General features: G+C 34.0%; 3 protein-coding genes across 5 annotated transcripts; 2 read left to right on the forward strand and 1 right to left on the reverse strand.

Annotated features, from left to right (window-relative positions):
• Positions 1–326: 326 nt before the first annotated feature.
• LOC102624016 (thiosulfate sulfurtransferase 16, chloroplastic-like) lies at positions 327–2293 on the forward strand. The gene is made up of 7 exons (XM_052444249.1): positions 327–592; positions 676–753; positions 906–1016; positions 1197–1270; positions 1427–1497; positions 1605–1658; positions 1983–2293. The coding sequence occupies exons 1-7, from the start codon at positions 501–503 to the stop codon at positions 2055–2057; spliced, it is 555 nt and encodes a 184-aa protein (XP_052300209.1). The 5' UTR covers positions 327–500; the 3' UTR covers positions 2058–2293.
• An 828-nt stretch (positions 2294–3121) lies between these two features.
• LOC102617695 (protein IQ-DOMAIN 20) lies at positions 3122–4328 on the forward strand. Its single transcript, XM_006480918.4, has 2 exons — positions 3122–3847; positions 3955–4328. Exons 1-2 carry the CDS (start codon positions 3599–3601, stop codon positions 4123–4125), a joined length of 420 nt encoding a protein of 139 aa, XP_006480981.1. The 5' UTR covers positions 3122–3598; the 3' UTR covers positions 4126–4328.
• A 132-nt stretch (positions 4329–4460) lies between these two features.
• LOC102623248 (serine/threonine-protein kinase STY17-like) lies at positions 4461–10787 on the reverse strand. Of its 3 annotated transcripts, none has more exons than XM_006495216.3 (17): positions 10587–10787; positions 10260–10468; positions 9867–9981; positions 9520–9617; positions 9235–9351; positions 8913–8967; positions 8082–8192; positions 7833–7883; positions 7483–7658; positions 7305–7412; positions 7000–7073; positions 6574–6749; positions 6266–6361; positions 5558–5638; positions 5357–5410; positions 5017–5151; positions 4461–4893 (listed from the first exon to the last, which is right to left on the reverse strand). In XM_006495216.3, the coding sequence occupies exons 2-17, from the start codon at positions 10457–10459 to the stop codon at positions 4813–4815; spliced, it is 1728 nt and encodes a 575-aa protein (XP_006495279.1). In that variant the 5' UTR covers positions 10460–10468; positions 10587–10787; the 3' UTR covers positions 4461–4812. The 3 variants fall into 3 exon arrangements, 2 of the variants coding, with proteins under 2 accessions (XP_006495279.1, XP_024950247.1); XM_025094479.2 differs by having other exon boundaries at positions 4461–4921; XR_003063623.2 differs by lacking the exons at positions 4461–4893; positions 5017–5151 and having other exon boundaries at positions 5360–5410; positions 5558–5655.
• Positions 10788–20682: the final 9895 nt, after the last annotated feature.

Genomic DNA, 20682 nt, shown 5'->3' on the forward strand with positions numbered 1-20682 from the left:
TACAAGTACAACTAGTCACTAGTGATATAATAGAGTAATGAATGATGGCGGATAATTTTTTTTTTTAACTAAATTAATTGTATTAAACTTATTATCCGAATAATAAACAAAATTTCAAGACTTTTGAAATATGTAATATTACTTTTTAATAATAAATAAATAAATAAAAAGGTAGCAGGGAGCCCGTTTCAGGATTGAATCAGAGTCGGAGTTATCCAAAATCGATAACAAATGTTTGCGTGCCAAATCCCATGCTAACTTGTCCTTGTCCTCTTTTTGTATTTATCCCAACCCCCCTAACCCACCACAACTATATACAGATGTGGATGAGCATCAAGTGAGAAACTGCAGCGAAGTGATGTGGCAGCCATGCATGCTCCTTCGTTAAATAATCACCACATCGTATCACAACTATTCCCCCATCGCACACAAACCATTCGAAATTCTTCTGACAGTTTAGAATTTAATTTATTACGAGTTAAAGCAGAAGGAGAAAAACCATGGAAGCAACCTCATTGATTTCTTTGTCTAGCTTTGCTGCTGGTGCTTCTTCACTTCCTCCAGTTCTCTGTCCTCATGGTAACAATCGGAGGTTAGTTAGCTTGTTCTCACATCTTTTGATTTCAGTTCCTTTTATAAATCTCAAATTTTAATGTTTAGACCCATTACTCGTAGGGGTTTGCTGTCATTAACTGTAGATCAACAGAGATGTGACAACATCGGCTTCATCAGTAGCAAGATTTTGAGCTTCTGGTACTTTTTTCTTCTTTTCTTTTTTTGGGGTCTCCACCTTTTTTTTTTTTTTTTGGGTGAATTGATGTTTCGGCAACATTTTGGTGCACGTATTTATTTTTTATTTTTCCCAAAAAAAAACTATTTGATTACCAATCTATATATATATATAGCCCAAAAGCCAGTCTCAGAGGAAATTTGGAGGCTGTTGGAGTTCCAACTTCGGTGCCCGTAAGAGTGGCACATGAGCTGCTTCAAGCTGGGCACCGTTACTTGGATGTCAGGTAACGCAAAAACTTCATATTGTTCATATTTAGCTACTGTAAATGTTTTTGGTTTGTGATAGAAAGTTGAAAAAAAAAAAAAAAAAAAAGGAACTAACTTTTTGAATGTTTCACGATCATTCTTTTGTTTAATATAACGGTCGGTCTTTTGTTTGATATAACGTTTTGGTGATTCTGTAGAACTCCTGAAGAGTTCAGTGCTGGACATGCCACTGGAGCCATTAATGTGCCTTACATGTACAGAGTTGGTTCAGGTTTCCATCATTCATTCTGTTGAAATTTATATCCGAAACCATGGCCCAAAAAAAAAAAAAAAAAAAAAAACTCAAGAGCACTTTAGTTTTATTTTCCAACTTGTTTCTGGATTCATATATAAGACATGGTTTCTTTTCTTTTGTAAATTTATGTAGGGATGACAAAGAACCTGAAATTTGTGGAGGAAGTATCGACTCGTTTTCGAAAACATGATGAAATAATTGTTGTAAGTCCCTGTATCTAATAATCTTGTAAATCTTTTATTAGCTTCAAAGGATCAATAACTAATTTGCTTCGCAATGTAAGATAATAATTTAAATCTTGGTTGTACAGGGTTGCCAGAGTGGGAAAAGGTCTATGATGGCAGCTACAGATCTTTTAAATGCAGTAAGCACACATGCAAATTACCCTTCAAAACCTTTAACTTGGTTTCTAAGCAATCAGCTTCTTACAGAGGAGAAGTTAAAATCCTAGTTTGTTGTAGTATTAACATCAAGTACAACTTGTACTGTACAAGTAGGTTTCTTGTTGTACTTCTTAAAACTCAATTCAGAAAGGTTCCTCCTGTCCTATGTGAATGGGCATTTTTCAAGATAAATAAGTTGCTTTTCTTTCAATCTATGCCCCATATATATATATATATATTTTATTTGGGGTTCCCTTTGTATAATCGACTTGTTGAATCTTATTAGAATTCACTATTTTCTTCAGGGTTTTGCCGGCATTACGGATATTGCTGGTGGATTCGCCGCCTGGAGGCAGAATGGACTCCCAACAGAACCTTAACGCTTTCATTCTGCAGCCGGGAAGCTACATAATAAAATCTATGTTCTGTTGTGTAAAGCCGGGAAGCTTCTCGCCAACTGCGGTCCTTACAAATCCTGCTAGGAATAACAAGTATATAGATATGTGTAAATGAGGATGAAATCTATCAAAAGGCTGCACATAATTTGTGTAAATCAGAAAATAATAAATAAATTAAACAGATTGTCAACTTGATAAAACATTCTCCTCTTCCTTTAGTTTAATGGTTGTGCAATTTGTTAGGTATCCCATTTTTTAATATTCAATGTTGGATTCCGATTTTATCTTACCGGCACAAGTATCAAACCAATTTTTTATTTTAAATACACGCGTCAATGCCAAGATCAGTCTTTGCTGATAGATAAACAAACTATGCCTTATTTGGAATTGAGATTCGATCGTTATAACAGTAAAGTGTTTGGTGAATAGCTGTAACTTAAAAATTGAGTTGATTTTATTTTATGTTCTTTAATAATTTTATCAAAATTAGCATTTACTATATACGATTAACTTTTATTTTATATTTACAGTTTTTTTCATAACAACTGTTACTTGAAAGTTGTAGTATTTCAATACTAAACAGGACCTGTATCAATTATGAAGTTGGCTTTTTCATGATTTAATTCATTAAAAATTATCAGAAATAATTAAAATCAATTAAATAATAAGGAAAACTACAAAGAAATTGAAGGAAAATAGAATGAATTATTAAATTGTATTAAATCATACAATTTTATAATGTTAATTGATTATTTTGATCTTTTTCTCTTAAGTTATATAAGTTTACAATTAATACTATCTTCTTTTTGTTTAAATAGTATCATTAAAATAATAATACTCAGTAACAGTAAAATTGAAAAGTAAAAACTCCTCGACTTTTTGTTAGACAAAAAATAAAATAAATTTTAAAATATTTCAGAGGTAATAAAATTAATTAATATATTTATGATATATATAATTAAATTTAATATAATCACTATTTACATAATAATTTTTTTAAATATATATATATACACACACATACATATCTCATAGTGTGCTTTTATTGTTGTGTGACTATCACAACATGTCTGATATATTTTAAAATTTCACAAAGCCGAAAGAGCCAAGTGACGAAATGATCAATGTTGTTGGCTAGGTCCACAAATTCTTTTCTTGCAACATACGAGCTCAGCAATCGACAAAGTCAAATTCCTAACCACCAAACAGTGGCCCTCATTAATCAGTAGAATTAAATTTTCTGTTTTTTTTTTTTTAAATTTTTGGTTATGCTGTGCAAATGGAATGCTTGAACCACATACAACCAGCGCCAAGTAATTCACCCTGCCACGTTCTAACTTCTGACAATATTATTGGCAAAGGAAGGAGCGGTGATCTCTCACTCACAAAGCAAACATGGAGAGCATACCTCTATCTTTACGCGTCATCTTCCTGTTACTTCATTTTCCCAGTAAATTAAGATGAAATAAAATCCCAAGCAGACTCGGCCCAGAAAGAAAGCAAAACTCAAGAAAAAAAGAAAAATGGGGACGTCCAGTAACTGGTTCAATGTACTTAGAAGAAAGTTTCACCGGAAATCTCGTAGACACATTACTATTCGCCATAGCCCCACTCCCAGCCAAGAAGCAACCATTAGAAAAGTCCCAGAAGAAGCAGCCAATTGTATAGACAACAATACCTTCGTTTCCTCAACACTACTGCCTCTGAAGAAAGAATTAGCCAAAGAAGATTCAGCAGCCATCAAAATCCAAGCAATTTTTCGGGCTCATCTGGTATGTTATCCAAGCCATTACGCTTCTACTTTTTAAGAACCTCGGGTTGATCAAATGAACTAATAGTCTAATTTTTGTGTTTTGGTGATGTGCAAAAATTTATTTAGGCAAGAAGGGCATTTAAAGCTCTTAGGAGTCTGGTTAAGCTGCAAGCGTTGGTACGTGGGGTATGTGTGAGAAGACAATCACGCGTAGCCATGCACGCAATGCACGCACTTGTTCGGTTGCAGGTCAGGGTCCGCGCTCGGCAGCTATTAAGCAGGTGCAGTAATGACTGAGACAGCATATCTCGACCATAATTGCTGTTCCTAAAATTACAAAGATTTGCTTTCTTGTCTTTCCTGTGGTTAACAATAACGTGGCGAAGTATTTCATTGAACGGTGTACTACATATTCGATTAATAGCCAAATACTTAAAAACGAAAAAAAGAAAGAAAAACACACACACACTCCTTCTAGCAGTGAAAATCTAACCGTTTTAAGGCAAGCATCTCAGCTAGAGCTATGATAATAACATAATATCCTTAGTTACTAAACTTCTACCTAAGAATGAGAAGTGCAACTGAATTTAATAGAAAAGAGCATTAGCAATGGCTAATTCTTCACTACATAATGGTCGCAACAAAGGTTAATGTCTATTAATCATCAGTCATTAACAGTGAGAGATGAGCACACCTACAACAAAATGGCGACTGGAAGCACTACCAAGTTTTCCAACCTAAATCACATAGTACACATTGCAAGCACTAGAACGCCAGCATTGCATGCACTGGACAGTTGGGTGAACGAAAGGACAGCGTACATGGATGAAAAAGCACGCACAAGAGAGATATAACTGCTAATTATTAGGAGTTAAAATGCTATAACTGGGTAGAGCTATTGACTATACACTTGAAAAGGCAAGTATAAATTTTACAAGGTGATTAGTTCACACATGTTATCAACAGCATTTTCTCCTCACAACTTCAGTGAAGGCCCCTTCTGAGTGATGAGAAAAAGCTGCCACCTGATTTATTGCTGTGATTATGTTCCCCTTCACTAGCAACCTGTTTTAAAGTTCACCATTGTTCATATCTAGAATATTAATCCATAAAAAGAAAAAATAATAAATGTTTGTATGTAGATTGTATATTTGTATTAATCAAATTTGGACTCAGCCAATAAAGTACCTCCTTCATCATCTGCTTAAGGATATCCGTGATTTGTGAGAAGTTGGGTCTTTGAGTAGGGTCATGCTGCCAGCATCTCTCAAGCAGTTCTGCAAGTCTTGGGTGAGCGTGCTTCGGGATTGTAGGGCGTAGACTCTGACAACAATGACATTAAGGAATGACTGAAACTCTTCTCTTTACTTTTTCTTGTTTATCCTTTGTACATTTATTTTCATTTTCCAATTTTTGGGTGGAAGATGAGGGTTATGGGAGAGAGGCATGGAGATGCAAGTGACATGTTATAAACTAGAGGGGGAAAATAATTGCAGCTTTATGTTAAAATGATGGAATGGATGGATACCTTCTGCACTACACCAACTGCTGCTTGTAATGGGGTCAAGCCCGCGTATGGGAGCTGGTATTTGTTCAGGGGGGAAAAAATTAAATAAGAGGGCAGGAATTTGTATTTTGTACATTCATATGCTAACTAAAAAAGGGGAGCAAAAAGAAAAAGCAATTTACTGCAAAACACATATTCAATTCTCTCAAATAAATGACTTGCCTCGCCAGTTAGAAGTTCCCACAGTGCTATTCCAAAACTGAAAACATCTGCCTTGTAGTCATATGGCTTATGTTCAATCACCTTCATTCACCAAGACACTGTTAAGGAAATTCCAAGGAGCAATCTGCTCTATCAGAATGTAGAAATCACATTAAATTTCCTAGAACAACGAATAAATTTAAGCAACCATGCAAAATTTTTTACATATTAGTAAAAAAGAGAGTAAACCTTAAAGAGTACAGTCACTGTTCCAAAATGGCAGTGTATACATCCATTGAGTATGAACATTAAAACAGCAGGAGGTGAACTAAAGGAAGAATTTGAATATAAGGACCAGAAAAACAATAATCTTGACAAAGCCTTAGAATCAGTGATTGTGGAAAGAATGATTTTAAATACAACCAGATAGTGAAGCAAAAGTTTCCTAACGAAATTGAAATAAACTGCTAATACTCATACCAAAGAAAAATAATACGTAACAGTGCAAACAGTATTCAATCAAACCAAGGCAATCAGAAAGTTAATGGCAATGTCACAAGGCATAACAAAATATACACAGTCCTCAAGCATCTTAGGGTACATGAAAACTAAACATCAAACAGGATCTAATAAAAGCTTCAAAAAGAAAAGCAAGGGAGATCTGATGTCCCATTTATATTGCAAATTGCAGTCATGCAAATAATGCTAAAAAAAAAAAGTAAATTCAACCTCAGGAGCCATCCAGCGGTATGTTCCAGTTTCAGCTGTCATCACACCAGACTGAGCCTGCACTCTTGCAACTCCAAAATCAGCAACCTTGACAACCTGTCCAGCAAGGATAAGGATGTACTTGTTAAGTTGTTTATACTTATAAATACTCTTAAAAAAAATATTGTTCGAGTTTAATCTAAATAAATTTCCAGAGAGAACGAATGAAAATATGACGGTTCTTGAATCTGAGATTCACATTGACATTTAAGAACATATTAAAAGCTGATAAAAAATCAGTGTTGACCAGGCTCAGAACATCCTCTTACTCCATTTTCATCCATCAGAAGATTGGCAGTTTTCAGGTCCCTGTGGATTATGTTATTCTGGTGCAAATAATTCATTCCCTTGGAAACGTCAATTGCTACTTTGAGTAGAGAAGTAAGCTGAAAAACACCCTTTTGTTTATGCAGAAAATCATAAATGCTTCCTCTAGCCATGAACTCTGATAAGGCACAAGTAAAACCACCAAAAAGTGATAATCAGCGAGGATTAAAATGTCAAATCATCCTACAAATATAAACTCAAAATGCAAGGTGCAAGGTGTTACTTCTGTAAAAATTTCAAATTTAGCTACTGCATTGAATGTTCTAGTAACATAAAAGCCAGAAATGCCAGAAACTTCAAATAATTAGTCATAATATTTATTCTTGAGTTTCTAGGAACAACTACAAAAAATATTCACAATGATTTACCAGTCACAATGCACAGATTTGGAGGTCTTGTACATGCACCTATGAATTGCACTACATTCTTATGTCGAATCTTCCTGCAAACCAGGCAAAGTTTCAAGAGGGAGAAGCAGTGTTATGAGAATGATGCAAGCCAGGGACGAGATTTATTTCATGCAGAGCGATGTGTGCAGAATCTATAATATACTAAAGAAGCAGCTTAATGCTTTAGAAAGAGAAACCTCATTATGTAGAATGCATAATATCAAAATCGATAAAGAAGGGTTAACTAGTGCCATTCAATACTAGAAGCATATATGTTAACAAACCTCATTATGTAAACCTCCTGTGAAAACTCTTTTAGCATCTCTGTATTGACACGCTCAGGCTTCAAAACTTTGATAGCCACTTCCTGACTACAGTATGTGCCTTTGTATCTGAAATTCAAAAGACATTATAAATTTTGATTCTGTACACACAAAGAAAGAAGTTAGTAGGCAAACTTACAGATCACCATATGACCCGGATGCAACTTTGCATTCAATTTTCAGCTGCTTGGCATCAATTTCCCAGACATCAGTTCCATCAGTGGGTATCTCTATGCAATTGGGAGAGGATTCAATCAATAGTTTGCTATGCATGGGGACACCCAAAGTGGGTTGCCGTTTGGAACAGGATTGGTCCTGCATTGCAATTAAAAACTATCAAAATAAACAGAAAGTAAGGTGCTACAGGTTGAATAGTCAAACAGCATTTTCAATGTGTATTGGTAACATTGGATTGTTGCAACCAAAACGCTGCATTTATCTAATAAGATCTAAAGATGTAATGAAAATAGTGGTGTAGACAACTAATACCTTTGATTTTAAGATTTCCTTTGCCAGCACATTTTTGAGATCCTCAGTTTCCTAAAGAGTTTCCAACATACAAGTATGTCAAGTGGCAAAAATTGATTTAAGCAATAGAAAAGGTCTAGATCAGTCATAAAATTGGCATGCTAATGGGGAAGTTTTGTATGATACATAAAAGATGAAATGGAAGCAAAAAATAGGTTAAATATCAAACATGCAAGAAAATGCTATGAGAAGTAAGTTTTCAGATCATACATCATATGGCCAACCATCAACAACAAAGACATCAAGAGAGAACCCATCAACAGTGGAGAAAGCATGAGCTTCTTGAATGTTCAGCCCAATCTCACCAAGTAAGGAAGTCAACTGCACAATTAATCACTTATCAATAATCAAGTGCATGGGGTGTAAGAAAGCAAGAGATTGAGAAAAAGAGTATACATGAATCTGGCATATATTTGCTGGAAACTTTAAATCTTCAAATACTATAAATTTCAAAATTCATGCACTTTATAATGAGTGGAATCAATGAGAACTTTGAAGGTAACCCACCCAGAACTGTCCCCCAAATATACCTTGTACAAAGAAAACCCGTCAGTGTCAGCTACCTGATTATATGAAGTTCATAGCATAAAAACCTCTCCAACTTTCATCGAAACCCAACAAACCATATCCATGTTTATTTTAGCTCATACATAAGCTCTTCAAACCTTGAATGCTAAATCAGATAATGCTATTTATTGGGATATCCTCAAAGAGTCTAGCAAATGAGTAATAAGAGCATCATATCAGTTTCTTCTAACTCGACAACCATGTAGGGAAAAAAACAATTCTTTTATTTACAAAGGTATGAGAAAGCAAAAGCCGACAGTGTTCAGTTCAGTAAAATATCGCATTTGAACACACAGAAATTAAAAGAGTTCCTTTCTAGTTTAACCAGTTTCAGATATCTCTCTGGTTCAGCCTATAGAATGCATAAATGCTTCTTCAACTAATTATGAGTTGAATATAAATTGATAATAGCAAAGATATCCAAAAAATAAAACATGTATCTGATCCAAGCAAGTAAAACAATTAGTAAAGCACCTGAGTAAGGAGTTTTGGCTTGTCAATGGTTGAAAAGGTAATCTCGTGCATAGGCCTAGAAGATAGCCGAATATGAATACAACGGAGTAGGAGTTACAGAAACTAACATAAGATATATTGGAAAAATGATTGTTGTAGATACTAAATCAATGTGTTCATGAAATTAATAACAATCAAAAGTTAAAAATGGAAAAATTATCTCCTGTGATCATAAACCACTAAATTCTCACTTTTGTTTCCCCCTTTTCTTGCACAGGTAGTGGGAGTCATTTTGCTCAATAACACGTACTAGAGAAAGTGCAAAACAATTGGAAGTTCTTACCTAGACAAGGATGTTGACAAATTCACCGCGTTGTCACCATCATCAGCATGATATCTATTGGCATAAAGTGAGAATGCTTCAAGACTAGGTGAACCAAAGGTAGGTGGTGGATGGACACTGAGAGACATAGAAAGCAAGTGTAAGTTAGTAACAGGCATTCAAGTCCAGAATTGCTAGGTACAAGGAAGATGAAAGAGGAAAACCAAAGACAGTGTTTATGATGTTGAAAATGTTGAATGAAAATCATGAATATCATCGTGTTAGTACCAAAGCAACGAGCCATACCCCTCTTTGATTGGAAAATAAGAACTTTGTGCATCTTCTCTCATTGAACTATCTGGATAGTCAGGATCAACAAAATGACCAGTGGTGACAGAATAAACCTGCAAAAGAAAAGAAACTTGTGATTGCCAGAATTCGAGTACTTTCTTTCAGGACAGAATCGATACTTCTATTTGCTCTGTGCACAGGCAAACCTAAATAATATCTGCATTATGCACTCATCATAGTCCAAGTGCATCTCACGGAACTGAAATTAGATTAAATTACCACTAACGTTGTTCCCTACTGTCACTAGGCAGCATCTAAATTCTAAACAAACAGTCATCAATAAATCCGCACGTATATTTTACCTGCACAAGACGAACTTCAAAAGCAGGCCGATTCACAGGGTCTTCAGCTAGCTCTAGTAATCGCTTGTGCGTCAACACATCTTCTGCTCTCTCAACATTCACATCCACAGCATAACTACACAACATGAATCACATGCTTCAGCAACTTACAACCTAGAAAATAATAAGCAATAAAAATAAAACAGTTTAACGACTTGTTAGGATGATTTCATTTTGAGTTTTCCAGAAAAAAAGAAATAATTATAATAATAATAATAGTAGGAGTAGTAATTGAAGAATGACAATAATAGTAAAAGAATAGTTAAAAATAAAATGATCAGTTGAAATTAGAAAAAGAAAAAGACCAAAAAATAAAAAAAAGGTGTGAAGGAAAAGTAAAGAAGAGCAGAGTACCGAGCAGGAAGGCGATTGAAGTGAAGCCAGAGGTGATCATCAAAGCCAGGCAGATTAGCTTCATCGTAATTTAAGTCCTGAATCCGACGGAGTACTTCATTATAAACTTCAAATTTATGCCGGTGTTGTCTTGGATTCACTTGCGAGAGTGACTCCACAACTCTACTTCCACAGCTCTCCAATTCCTCTTCAATCGCCATTAAGCAAAACTAAACAAACAATTTCTTTAGTTTTTTTTCTTAAAAAAATATATACATATATATATATATGTGTGTGTGTGTGAATATATATATGAATATATATATAAAAAATAAACTCACAACTTACAATCAAAATCAATTACTCAGCCAGCTCAGTCAGTATAAACAAACATGATGATGAAATGGATCAAAACAAAAGTGACGAGAGAAGAGAGAGGTTGTGTTTGTGGATTATGAAAGTGAAGGGTTATGCCTTTTTCCTCTTTCTTTCTTTTATTATTATTATTATTTTTTTTGGGCCTCACACACCGGGCAGTAGGCAGGGCCGCGGGGGAGAGGAAGTGGAGTGGGGGAATAAGGCTTCGAGGATCTCCACGTCAGCAAGTGGGGTTCAGTATTAAAATTAGTGGGTCACGAGAAGTAATGGCTTTATTTGTTTGATTGGATAATAAAGGGAAAATATCCACCGTCCACCTGATTTTGTCCACTTTATCAAAAATACACAAATCCTAATTTTTTTAGCTGCGCTCCACCTGAACTTAAACTTTTTTTCACATTTCCACCTCCGTCTGCAAACCGTCAATAAAAGTAACGGAATTTTGTCGAAATTACTTTTTAACCCCGAAAATAGAAAATTATATATTTACCCTAAATAAATGCCAAAATATTAACTTTGTGCTCTTTGTAGCCGTTGCCTCCCAACGGTTACAATTTTGGGTATTTAAACCCATGAACCGTTACATATGCAATGCCTGAAAGCTCTACCATTCAAGCAAATATACAGCTGCTCACAAACCAACCACAACTGAGAATCATTTGTTCAAATAAACCTACTCATACACAACTCATCATCTACACATTGAAGCAAATATACAGCTGCTCACAAACCAACCATAACTGACAATCATTTGCTCAAATAAACCTACTCATACACAACCCATCATCTACACATTCAAGCAAATATACAGCTGCTCACAAACCAATCACAGCTGACAATTATTTGTTCAAATAAACCAACTCATACACAACCCATCATCTACACTCGCCAAATATCACTTGTTTAACCATTGTTTCAAACACATCATCCACACAATCAATTAAAAAATGGCATCAAGTTATAATTCAAGTTCTGCACCCAGTGGACAGCAACATAGAAAAGTTAAATGCACTCCAATTCACTGCTGGTGTGGTGTGCAAGCATGTGCTATGGTTTCCACTACACCACAGAATCGCAATGCAATGTTTTGGTCATGCAGGTTCAATAAATGCAAGTTTTGGCAATGGTTTACAGCTGAAACTCTTATATACCCTAGCAATAGTGACCAGACAGCAGATAATCAAAATTTAGAGCTGGATGCAGTCCACCTTCGAGTTGATGATGTAGCAAAGATAAAGAAAAGGCTAAAGGTCATTGAAGGGAGGCTTAAATGTATAATAATTATGCTAGTATTTGTCTGTGCTATTGTGTTTACTAAAATGTAATATATCCTGAGAAATATGCATGAATAAAATGAGATTAATTATGTTCTATTTGTCCTAGAGCCAGTCAACTTAAATACATTGTAAATAATATAACTTCAACCATAATAAATGAAAAATACAGCCCAAGTAAAATGAGCTTAAATACAACCATATCTAATTATCCAAAAAACAGCAGAAATAACAATTAAACATGTCATGAAAATACAGCCAAGTAAAATTCCGAAATAACCAGCAATATTCCAAAATAACCAACAATATTCCAAAATAACCAGCGATATTCCAAAATAACAACATAGCAAGTTTAAATATTTTTAGTTTGTTCTCGCATTCATCATTACAAAGAACCTGTCACATTTGAAGCTTGATATGGATTTTCAGATTGTGACAGTCCCTGACTTGATTGTTCACCTCTTGTTCCAACATCTCCAGAGCCAACTTGAGCCCTTCTTTTCCTCCCTCTAGTATTGGAACTTTGTCCTGGACCACTTGGTATCTAAATATATTGTACGTTAGTTTGAGAACTTAAACAAGAAAAAAAACAAAAAGAACTTAAACAGAAAAAAAAACACCTTTCTTGCTGTCTGTGATGTAGTAACTTTTGAATCAATTGATTTTGCTACTGTTTGTGTCTGTGATGCCTATGTTCAAACATAAATGAATCTTATGTTACGCGTTACGCATAAAACAAATTGGACAGCCACAAAAAAATAAAATAAAATAAAACAAGTCAGCACCTGTTTTCTTCTTCTTGTTGCTTGTTGTGAAACATTTAACGGCTGAATTGAGGTAGTTGATGCCTACAAAACATGATGTTGGTTATTTAATGACAGTAAATAATAACAGCTACATATGATGTATAATAATAAACTATTAAAAATTAATGGTAGTATATTGTCTGTACTTGAGAGTTATGACTTTTAGCTCTATTTGCCCTTGCAACAGATGGTCTTAATGGACAAGACCTCAGATTATGGTTGGAGCCACCGCAGAATGAGCAAATAACAAAGAATTTTCTTTTTTCTTTATTAGGCTCATTTTGTGCTCTTTTCCTGGATTTTTTAGGCCTTCCAACCTTTTTCTGCACAATTGGTGGATCAATCAATGGTCTTCCTGTACGCTCCCACATACATTGATCCGGAAGAGGGCTAAACATCACTGAATATGTGTTGAGGAAAGTCTGTGTAGCAAACCATGCTGGAACATACTCCTCAATTGCATGTCTTGCATATCCAATGGCAGCCATGGCATGTTGACAAGGGAGGCCGGCAATTTCCCAATAACCGCAATCACATGTTCTGGACTCCAACTTCACCACAAACCTTCTAGGTGGACTATACGCTGCATCCATGACTTGAAAATTCAGCTCACCAGAAGCTTGTACAATCATTTTCTGTGCAAGCTTTCTTTTTTTGTCCAACTCTCTTACAACTTTAGGTGTCAACTGTCCCTTCCAAGTGGCTGCCTCGTGTCTCCTCTTTGTAAACCGTTTCATAAGCCGACATCTGATTTCTTCAAGCATTGTCAAGCAAGGCCTGTCTCGGTAAGCTAATATCCAGCTGTTGAAGCACTCTGACGCATTGTTGTCAGTCCGGTCTACCATGCAATTTCTATCAAATGTGTGCATCGACCAACTATAACCATTTAGCTCTCTTTCCAGCCATTCAAATGCAGCCTGTTTTACAGCTTTTATCTCTGCCATTGCCTCATCAAAGTCATGCTTGTTACAGCTCTTAGTAGCTTTCCAAAATAATTGTTTCAACTGTGCACCAGCAAATGACTTAGAAAAATTAGCATACACATGCCTAGAACATGCCCTATGATAAGCAGTAGGCCATGTGTTTGAAATTGCATTAATCAGGCCTTTTTGTCTATCACTAACAAAAGTCACATGCCTCCCATCCTCTAGATAACTATGCAAGTGCTCCATAAACCATCCCCATGTCTCTGTATTCTCAATCTCACAAACACATATAGCCAATGGGACAATCCCATTATTACCATCCATGCCAACAGCAGCTAACAGTACTCCCCCATATTTACCCTTTAAGTGACATCCATCTACCCCGATGAAAGGCCTACAGCCATTAAGAAATGCATTTCTTTGTGCTGGAAATGAAACAAAAAATCTTTGGAATAATACCTTATCGGGTATAGAAACACTATCACACAACACCTTACATATTGCACCCGGATCAGCTTTGTGAATAGCTGCAGCATACTCAAACAGTTTCTGATATCCAAGCGAATGATCCCCAAAAACCTCCGTTCTTGCCTTTGCTCTAGCCCGATACAATGTCAAATTTTGAATCTTCAAACCATACGTCTCTTGCATAAAATTCTTTAAAAGATCAATTTTCACATTCGGGTCAATGGCAACCTGACTTTTTATTTTGCTGGCTACCCAAGAAGAAGACACTTTCACTGTCTTGGTGGTAAGTCTGTACTTATGCTTCTTATTGTACTGTCGCAATATAAAACCAGTTCCATCGTTTAGTTTTGCACCAGCCACATACCATGGACAACCAGCCTCTTTACAAGTACCCACAAATCTTCTTGGCTCACTGTAAACTGTTTTAATGGCAAACCCTTTCCTAATCATCACTTCATGCAAAATCTCTCTAAAATGAGCAACATCTCTAAACACATGTCCTAATTTTAGTCTATTTTTTCCATCAGCACCCACTTTATACTCATGTTGTTCTATGTAATTGGTCAATTTGACAGTGCCAAGCTCAATATCATCATCAGAAGAATCAACGACCCCTTTTACCTCCTTATTATCACCAGATAAACTACCATCTGAATCAGAATCAACGTCAGTTTCAGTTGTGCCCTCACTGTCCTCATCAACAAGAGTACCTACAGCAGCACCATCAACTTCAGCTTGCATGACTTGTGCATTAACATCATCATCATTGCAATCATTTCTGTCCGAGTAGTCAGATAGTAATGCATCTTCGTCAGATTCACCACCCCCAACAGCAGCTTGTCCATCAACAACATCATCCTTTCTAACACTAGCTTGTCCCCCAACAGAGGCATTTTCGCCGACAGAATCATTCAACTGATTAATCAGTTCATCAGGCAACACAACTCCTAGGTTAGTCAATAATGCATGTAGTAAGGCAGAATCTTGAAACTGAGGGTACAGTGCTGGTGCAACTTCAACTGTGAGAGTCTTCACACCCAAAATGTGATGAATTTTAAGCAAAACATCTAGCCCAAAATCTGAATCCAGTGCAACCTTAGCCTGATTCTCTGGATTTATAACGTATAACATGACTTTTGAAGCACAATCTAACCCATATGGACTCGTAATGCTTACAACAGTATCCTTAATCTTCGCAACTGTACAATCAGGTTGAAGCAACCCTAAATTCTTTTTCATGCCTCGAAAGGATATCACTAACTCTACTTGTCGCATCCTGAATGCCCAAAAATAAATAAATAAAAAATTCAGCACTGGTTTACAGTTCTTGAGTTTTGTTGGTAACTCTACTATCTTCCTATTAATGTATTATTAATATTGCAGGTCACTTAAAGAAAAAGCATGTAAACAAATATCTAGCTGGATATGGATGCATGTAGCTAGCTTTTTAAACATTCTAATTTTACATGCAACAACCAAATCTTCCTCGGGGGGCTGAGGGATATGCATACAAATATAGCCAGGGGTTAAAATATTTCAAAAAACCATGACCCATACATCACCAACCAAAATTTCAAAAGCCCCAAATTTTATATGTAAACCACAGACAAAGATACATAACTAGGCAGGGGATAAACATGCATTCAACTATAGTAGCATAATCTTTCATAAATTTGCATCTCAACAACCGAAAACACCATATTACTCCCCAATTTATCATTACCCCCAACAAATATGTCACAAATCAAACTAATCTATATTCTAGGGTTTCCAGTAACAGCGAATGAATGTGTTAACAACAATCACCAGACATTATTTCAAAAACATTGTTGCATGTCAAAAATTAACTGAAAATAAGTAAACAAAACAAAACTTACTTGATTGTAGCTTCAAACCCTTAAAAAAGCAAAACTTCGCGACTTCGTAACAGCTCACCGCTTTCGTCAATGCCTCTGAATCTTCGATTTAACAAAATATTTGAAACTTAAGCGTGGTTCGTTGATGAAAATGCATGGAAACTATAGGAAAAATGGCGGGATTTTGTTGCTTCTTCGTGCATGTGGTGGGGAATAAACTATGGTTGTTTCGTTGCTTGCTGTACTGGTGGACCATTATGCCTCCTTTTCCTTTTTTTTTTTGCTTATTACAGATCTTAAACGACGTCGTTTTTTAAGCCCAAGTGAAATTATCATTTTAACCTTATGATGTCAGCAACGTCTTGACGGTTTGCAGACGGAGGTGGAAATGTGAAAAAAAGTTTAAGTTCAGGTGGAGCGCAGCTAAAAAAATTAGGATTTGTGTATTTTTGATAAAGTGGACAAAATCAGGTGGACGGTGGATATTTTCCCGATAATAAATCTTTAAACTTCAAACTGGGAAAGCTAAGGAATATCAATTATCAAATTCTAGTAATACATTAAAAAAAAATTTATCAAATTCTGTTTTATTAATTACTATTCTTTTGATTTTACACTTTCCCGGAACCTCGACATTTCCATGTTTTGGAGAGATGTTAAGTAAAAACGTTCAAGGTTGTACTAGACAATGTCAGTGGTTTGTTTGTTTGGCCCCTACCCTCTCATCTTCACAATTCACATCACCATACTTAGCCAGATAGACCGCCCCTTTCCTCCTATTCTTACGCTATGTGCGAATTTTTTATTATTTGTTTAATTCCATTATATATAACTTTCAATTAAAGAGTAATTATTTAGTGGGCGAATGATAAGGTTGTCAACGCAAGCAAATCTATTGGAATTTGCCAATCCTGATCTTATCTCAATTATCAATCGAGATAATATATATGTCTCGAATCCTCTTAAATTTTGATTAGGATCCCAGAATTTATTATCATAAGCTATAAATTTTGTCATAAATGATATATTATATGTCTGTGACCGATATGTCATATATCTTTTAATTTTCAAATAGATTTATCATAAATAAATGACCGACATATTAAATCTATATGATTCATCAAATTAACTTACTATATATTTCTTAAAACTCAAATTTTGAGACATTAGAAATCCTAATATGTGAGATCTCTCTCTCTCTCTCTTTGTAATGCTCAGAACCCATAGTCCGTTCTCATCTCATCCTCCCACAAGAAATGTGAATTCTGTACATGTCTTAATTCCCTCTCCATCCCCGTTAGAATTGCTTGAGGGGAAGGGATCCTTATTTCCGATTAATATCAAGGGATCCCCTAAAATCTCTGATCCCTAAATAACTAATATATTTTTAGTTTTTCAATATAAATTAATCATATTAACTTAAAAATATATAAAATAAAATGAGAATGATTATAAATGGGTCTTATTTTATTCTACTCCATCAATTTTTTATTATATATAGTATTCAAATAATACTCTTCAATAAAAAATTCAAATAATGTGATTTTATATCCAACTTCTTATTCGGAAAAGGGATGAGGATAATTTTTTATTCAATTTCTTATCGAAGAAATGGACAAAAATGAAGTGGAATGCCCAGCCCTTCCCCTCCCCATTTTCTCATTTTAATTTTTATTTTATTTTTAAAATTATTAGTGAATAAATAATAAAAATTAAATTATAAAATATTAATTATTGGGGTAAATAACAAATACGAAAATATTTATATAAACTATATAATATTTATATAAATATTAGTTAATATAAAGACTTTAATATAATTTAAATTTAACCACGACCCAAAGCTCACAACCCCACAATTTACAAATCAAATTCTAAGTCACTCTCTCACAGCCCTCAATCATCCTTTCCAAATGATTTGTGTTACAACCAGCACCCAGTTCGTCTTTATCTTATCATAGTCCAATAGCACATCGCATTGTTGGTGACTAAGTAGCCCAACTTATCACCTCGTCAGCTAGTAGCCAAGCTCGCGGCCACCATAATTGGTAGCTAAGACGTATCATTGCTATCATAAAGTTGCATGTTCTATCATAAACAATACGTCATACACCTATGATGGACATGTCATATATCTTTCAATTAACAAATAGATATGTCACAGACTGTCATATCGGATTTATGTGATTCATGAAATCGACTTATCATATACTTTTAAATAGTCAAATTTCGAGATATTTAGAGTTTCAATATGTGAGATCTATGTTATTCCCTCCCCCCAAGCCCCCCAATGCTCACAACCCACTCGTCGGTGTTATGTCATTCTCCCACAAGAAATCCCTATTCAAACTTAGTGTTGCATTCTTATCCATAATGAAATTTTTTTTGTTCATAGGAAGGGAAAGTGGTCCCTAGTCCCCTGTAGTTGGTGGATAGTGATATTGCATATTAATTTATTCGCAATGTGACAAATATGCAAATGAATTTTCAAAATCTAGGATGTAATTTTATATTTGTCTTTATTTTTGTATATATTGTATTTATTTTTTTCTATTGCAAAATATCCCAAGTTGTAACAAATCGAATACGACATTATTATTATTACCATACTACTCATTTTTTGCACGATCTCTTTCATATATGATTTCAAAATAGATAAACGAGGATGATTTTGATTTTCTTTTTTAAGTTTTTGTTATTCATCTTACAAATGGAGAATTTGATTTTCATATAATAAATTTGGTTACTTTTCTGTTACTGAAGAATGGGGAATCTTAAAAAATGAGGATTTTAATATCTTATTTTCTAACCAAAAACAAAGAATCTTCATACATTTTTTTTTCAATTACATTCAATTATGTAGAAAATAAAAAAAAAATTTGAGAGGCAAATTGGCAACCATGTATTGGAATTTTTTTAAAAAACTATAAAGATGTAGAGTAGTGCCACACTGCCACACATCCAAAAAATTTCATCCAAAATGTTACACATCCTAAATTTTTTATCCTATAAAATTATCTCAAATAATTTAGCATTCATCAATTGATTTATGAAAAAATATGATTCATTCACTTGAATCTTGTAAAGGATTACCAATCACAACACATCATTTGGGATGAAATTGAAATAAAAAAATTTAAAATACCTATCATTACTCAATGATGTGAGAAGACATTAGAGCAAACTAGAAAAAGAGAATTTACTCATAAATAAAGTACTGTGAACATTGAAAAGAACTAGGGTAAAATAGAGTTGAACTCGGTCTCTAACACGTCATGAGCAACCACGGTCGCATTGAGTAGAAGAATCGACTATGTGAAGTAGACCACCAAAGCCCAAGTATGATTTTTCTTTCATTTTCTTTTCCTAAGAGATATTATGAAATACCTACTTAAATTTTTAAATATATCACTTTACCATCAAAATTTTCTTACAACTACATTTTACCACATAATATTTCACTTGTTATTATTTTATGACCAAATAATTAAGTCCATTTAAAAAAAAAATGATGTCCAAGGTTATTTAAAGTATTTCGATTGATAAATTTAAACAACATTGGTGATTTAATACAAATGAAAAAGACATATAGTAGTTTGATAATTTTCCAATAAGTCAGGTGATAAATTGATTTTTTTAATAAAATAATAAAATTATTTGGTATTATTAAATTAAACATTGTAATTGATATGTACTTATTAAATTAATTTAAATAGCTAAACACAAATGGGTAATCGTATGCTCCTATAGTTTGAATTTTGAATTTTTTTTATTTTAGAGGACAAAATGATTTTTTTACACACTTAAATAGTTTAAGGGTAAAATAATCTTTTAATGAAAACTCTATTACTTTTAATGATTTAATTATAAAATGATTAACAATAAAAATATCGAGTGATAAAATGTAATTATTAAAAAATATTCGTGGTAAAATAATGTATCAAAAAAATATTATATGGGTATTTGATAATATCTCTTTCTTTAAATTAATAACTATAACACCCATACTTTATTTATTTTTTAATAAAATTGGTAACTGTAGGATTAGACACTTTCGGCGCCAAATCAATGATAGTGGAGTTAACTTCTCTAGTTCTCTTAGAAGCTTGCCTGAAGAAAAGAAAGACTTTTTATTATTTATTAGTTTTCTTATAACTATTTTATGTTTTATTATACTGATTGTTCATATTGTTTTAAATTACTTTTGAGCCCAACCCATTGAAAAGCCTTTTCTTATTTATTCTTTTTATTTATTATTATTTTACTTAATAAGCCGCCATGGGTGGCTAAAGGAAAAAAAATTAAGAAAGAAAGATAGGTTGAAATGTCATATTTATTTGATTTATTAAATTGATCTGTCATATATTTTTATATATCTACATTGAAAATTTCAAACATCACAATTTCAATCTGAACAATACATAAAATAAAATTTTATTCTGAATTTCGTTTCGAACAAGTTAATATCCCAAATTTTTATTGAAATGTGAGTTTTTTTTTTTTTTGGTCAATCTTAGTGGAGATTTTTTTATCTATTAATATATCAAAATTTGTATTTTTTTCATCTATTAATGTATTTCCCACTTTATTTTATATTTATTTGTTATTGGCATGTATGGATTATTTTTATTTTACTTGTAAGTGAGGTTAGATCGGATGGTTTTGGCCTGAGTTGTTTAACACCATGGTGTATACGGAATTGTGGTTTTTGTCCCGCGGTGAAAGTTCACAAAAGA

This window comes from Citrus sinensis, chromosome 7 (genome assembly GCF_022201045.2).
Source record: "Citrus sinensis cultivar Valencia sweet orange chromosome 7, DVS_A1.0, whole genome shotgun sequence".
In the NCBI taxonomy this organism is placed as follows: domain Eukaryota; kingdom Viridiplantae; phylum Streptophyta; class Magnoliopsida; order Sapindales; family Rutaceae; genus Citrus; species Citrus sinensis.

What these genes read in the sequence shown, in the direction of transcription:
- LOC102617695 (XM_006480918.4), top strand. Translation starts at nt 3,599, where the DNA reads ATGGGGACGTCCAGTAACTGGTTCAATGTACTTAGAAGAAAGTTTCAC. An exon ending in CAATTTTTCGGGCTCATCTG is followed by an intron (nt 3,848 to 3,954) that starts GTATGTTATCCA and finishes AAATTTATTTAG; the next exon opens with GCAAGAAGGGCATTTAAAGC.
- LOC102624016 (XM_052444249.1), top strand. Translation starts at nt 501, where the DNA reads ATGGAAGCAACCTCATTGATTTCTTTGTCTAGCTTTGCTGCTGGTGCT. An exon ending in CACCGTTACTTGGATGTCAG is followed by an intron (nt 1,017 to 1,196) that starts GTAACGCAAAAA and finishes GTGATTCTGTAG; the next exon opens with AACTCCTGAAGAGTTCAGTG. An exon ending in CTACAGATCTTTTAAATGCA is followed by an intron (nt 1,659 to 1,982) that starts GTAAGCACACAT and finishes TATTTTCTTCAG; the next exon opens with GGTTTTGCCGGCATTACGGA.
- LOC102623248 (XM_006495216.3), bottom strand. Translation starts at nt 10,459, where the DNA reads ATGGCGATTGAAGAGGAATTGGAGAGCTGTGGAAGTAGAGTTGTGGAG. An exon ending in TCCGGGTCATATGGTGATCT is followed by an intron (nt 7,413 to 7,482) that starts GTAAGTTTGCCT and finishes TTTGAATTTCAG; the next exon opens with ATACAAAGGCACATACTGTA. An exon ending in ACCGCTGGATGGCTCCTGAG is followed by an intron (nt 5,639 to 6,265) that starts GTTGAATTTACT and finishes TGGTGAATGAAG; the next exon opens with GTGATTGAACATAAGCCATA.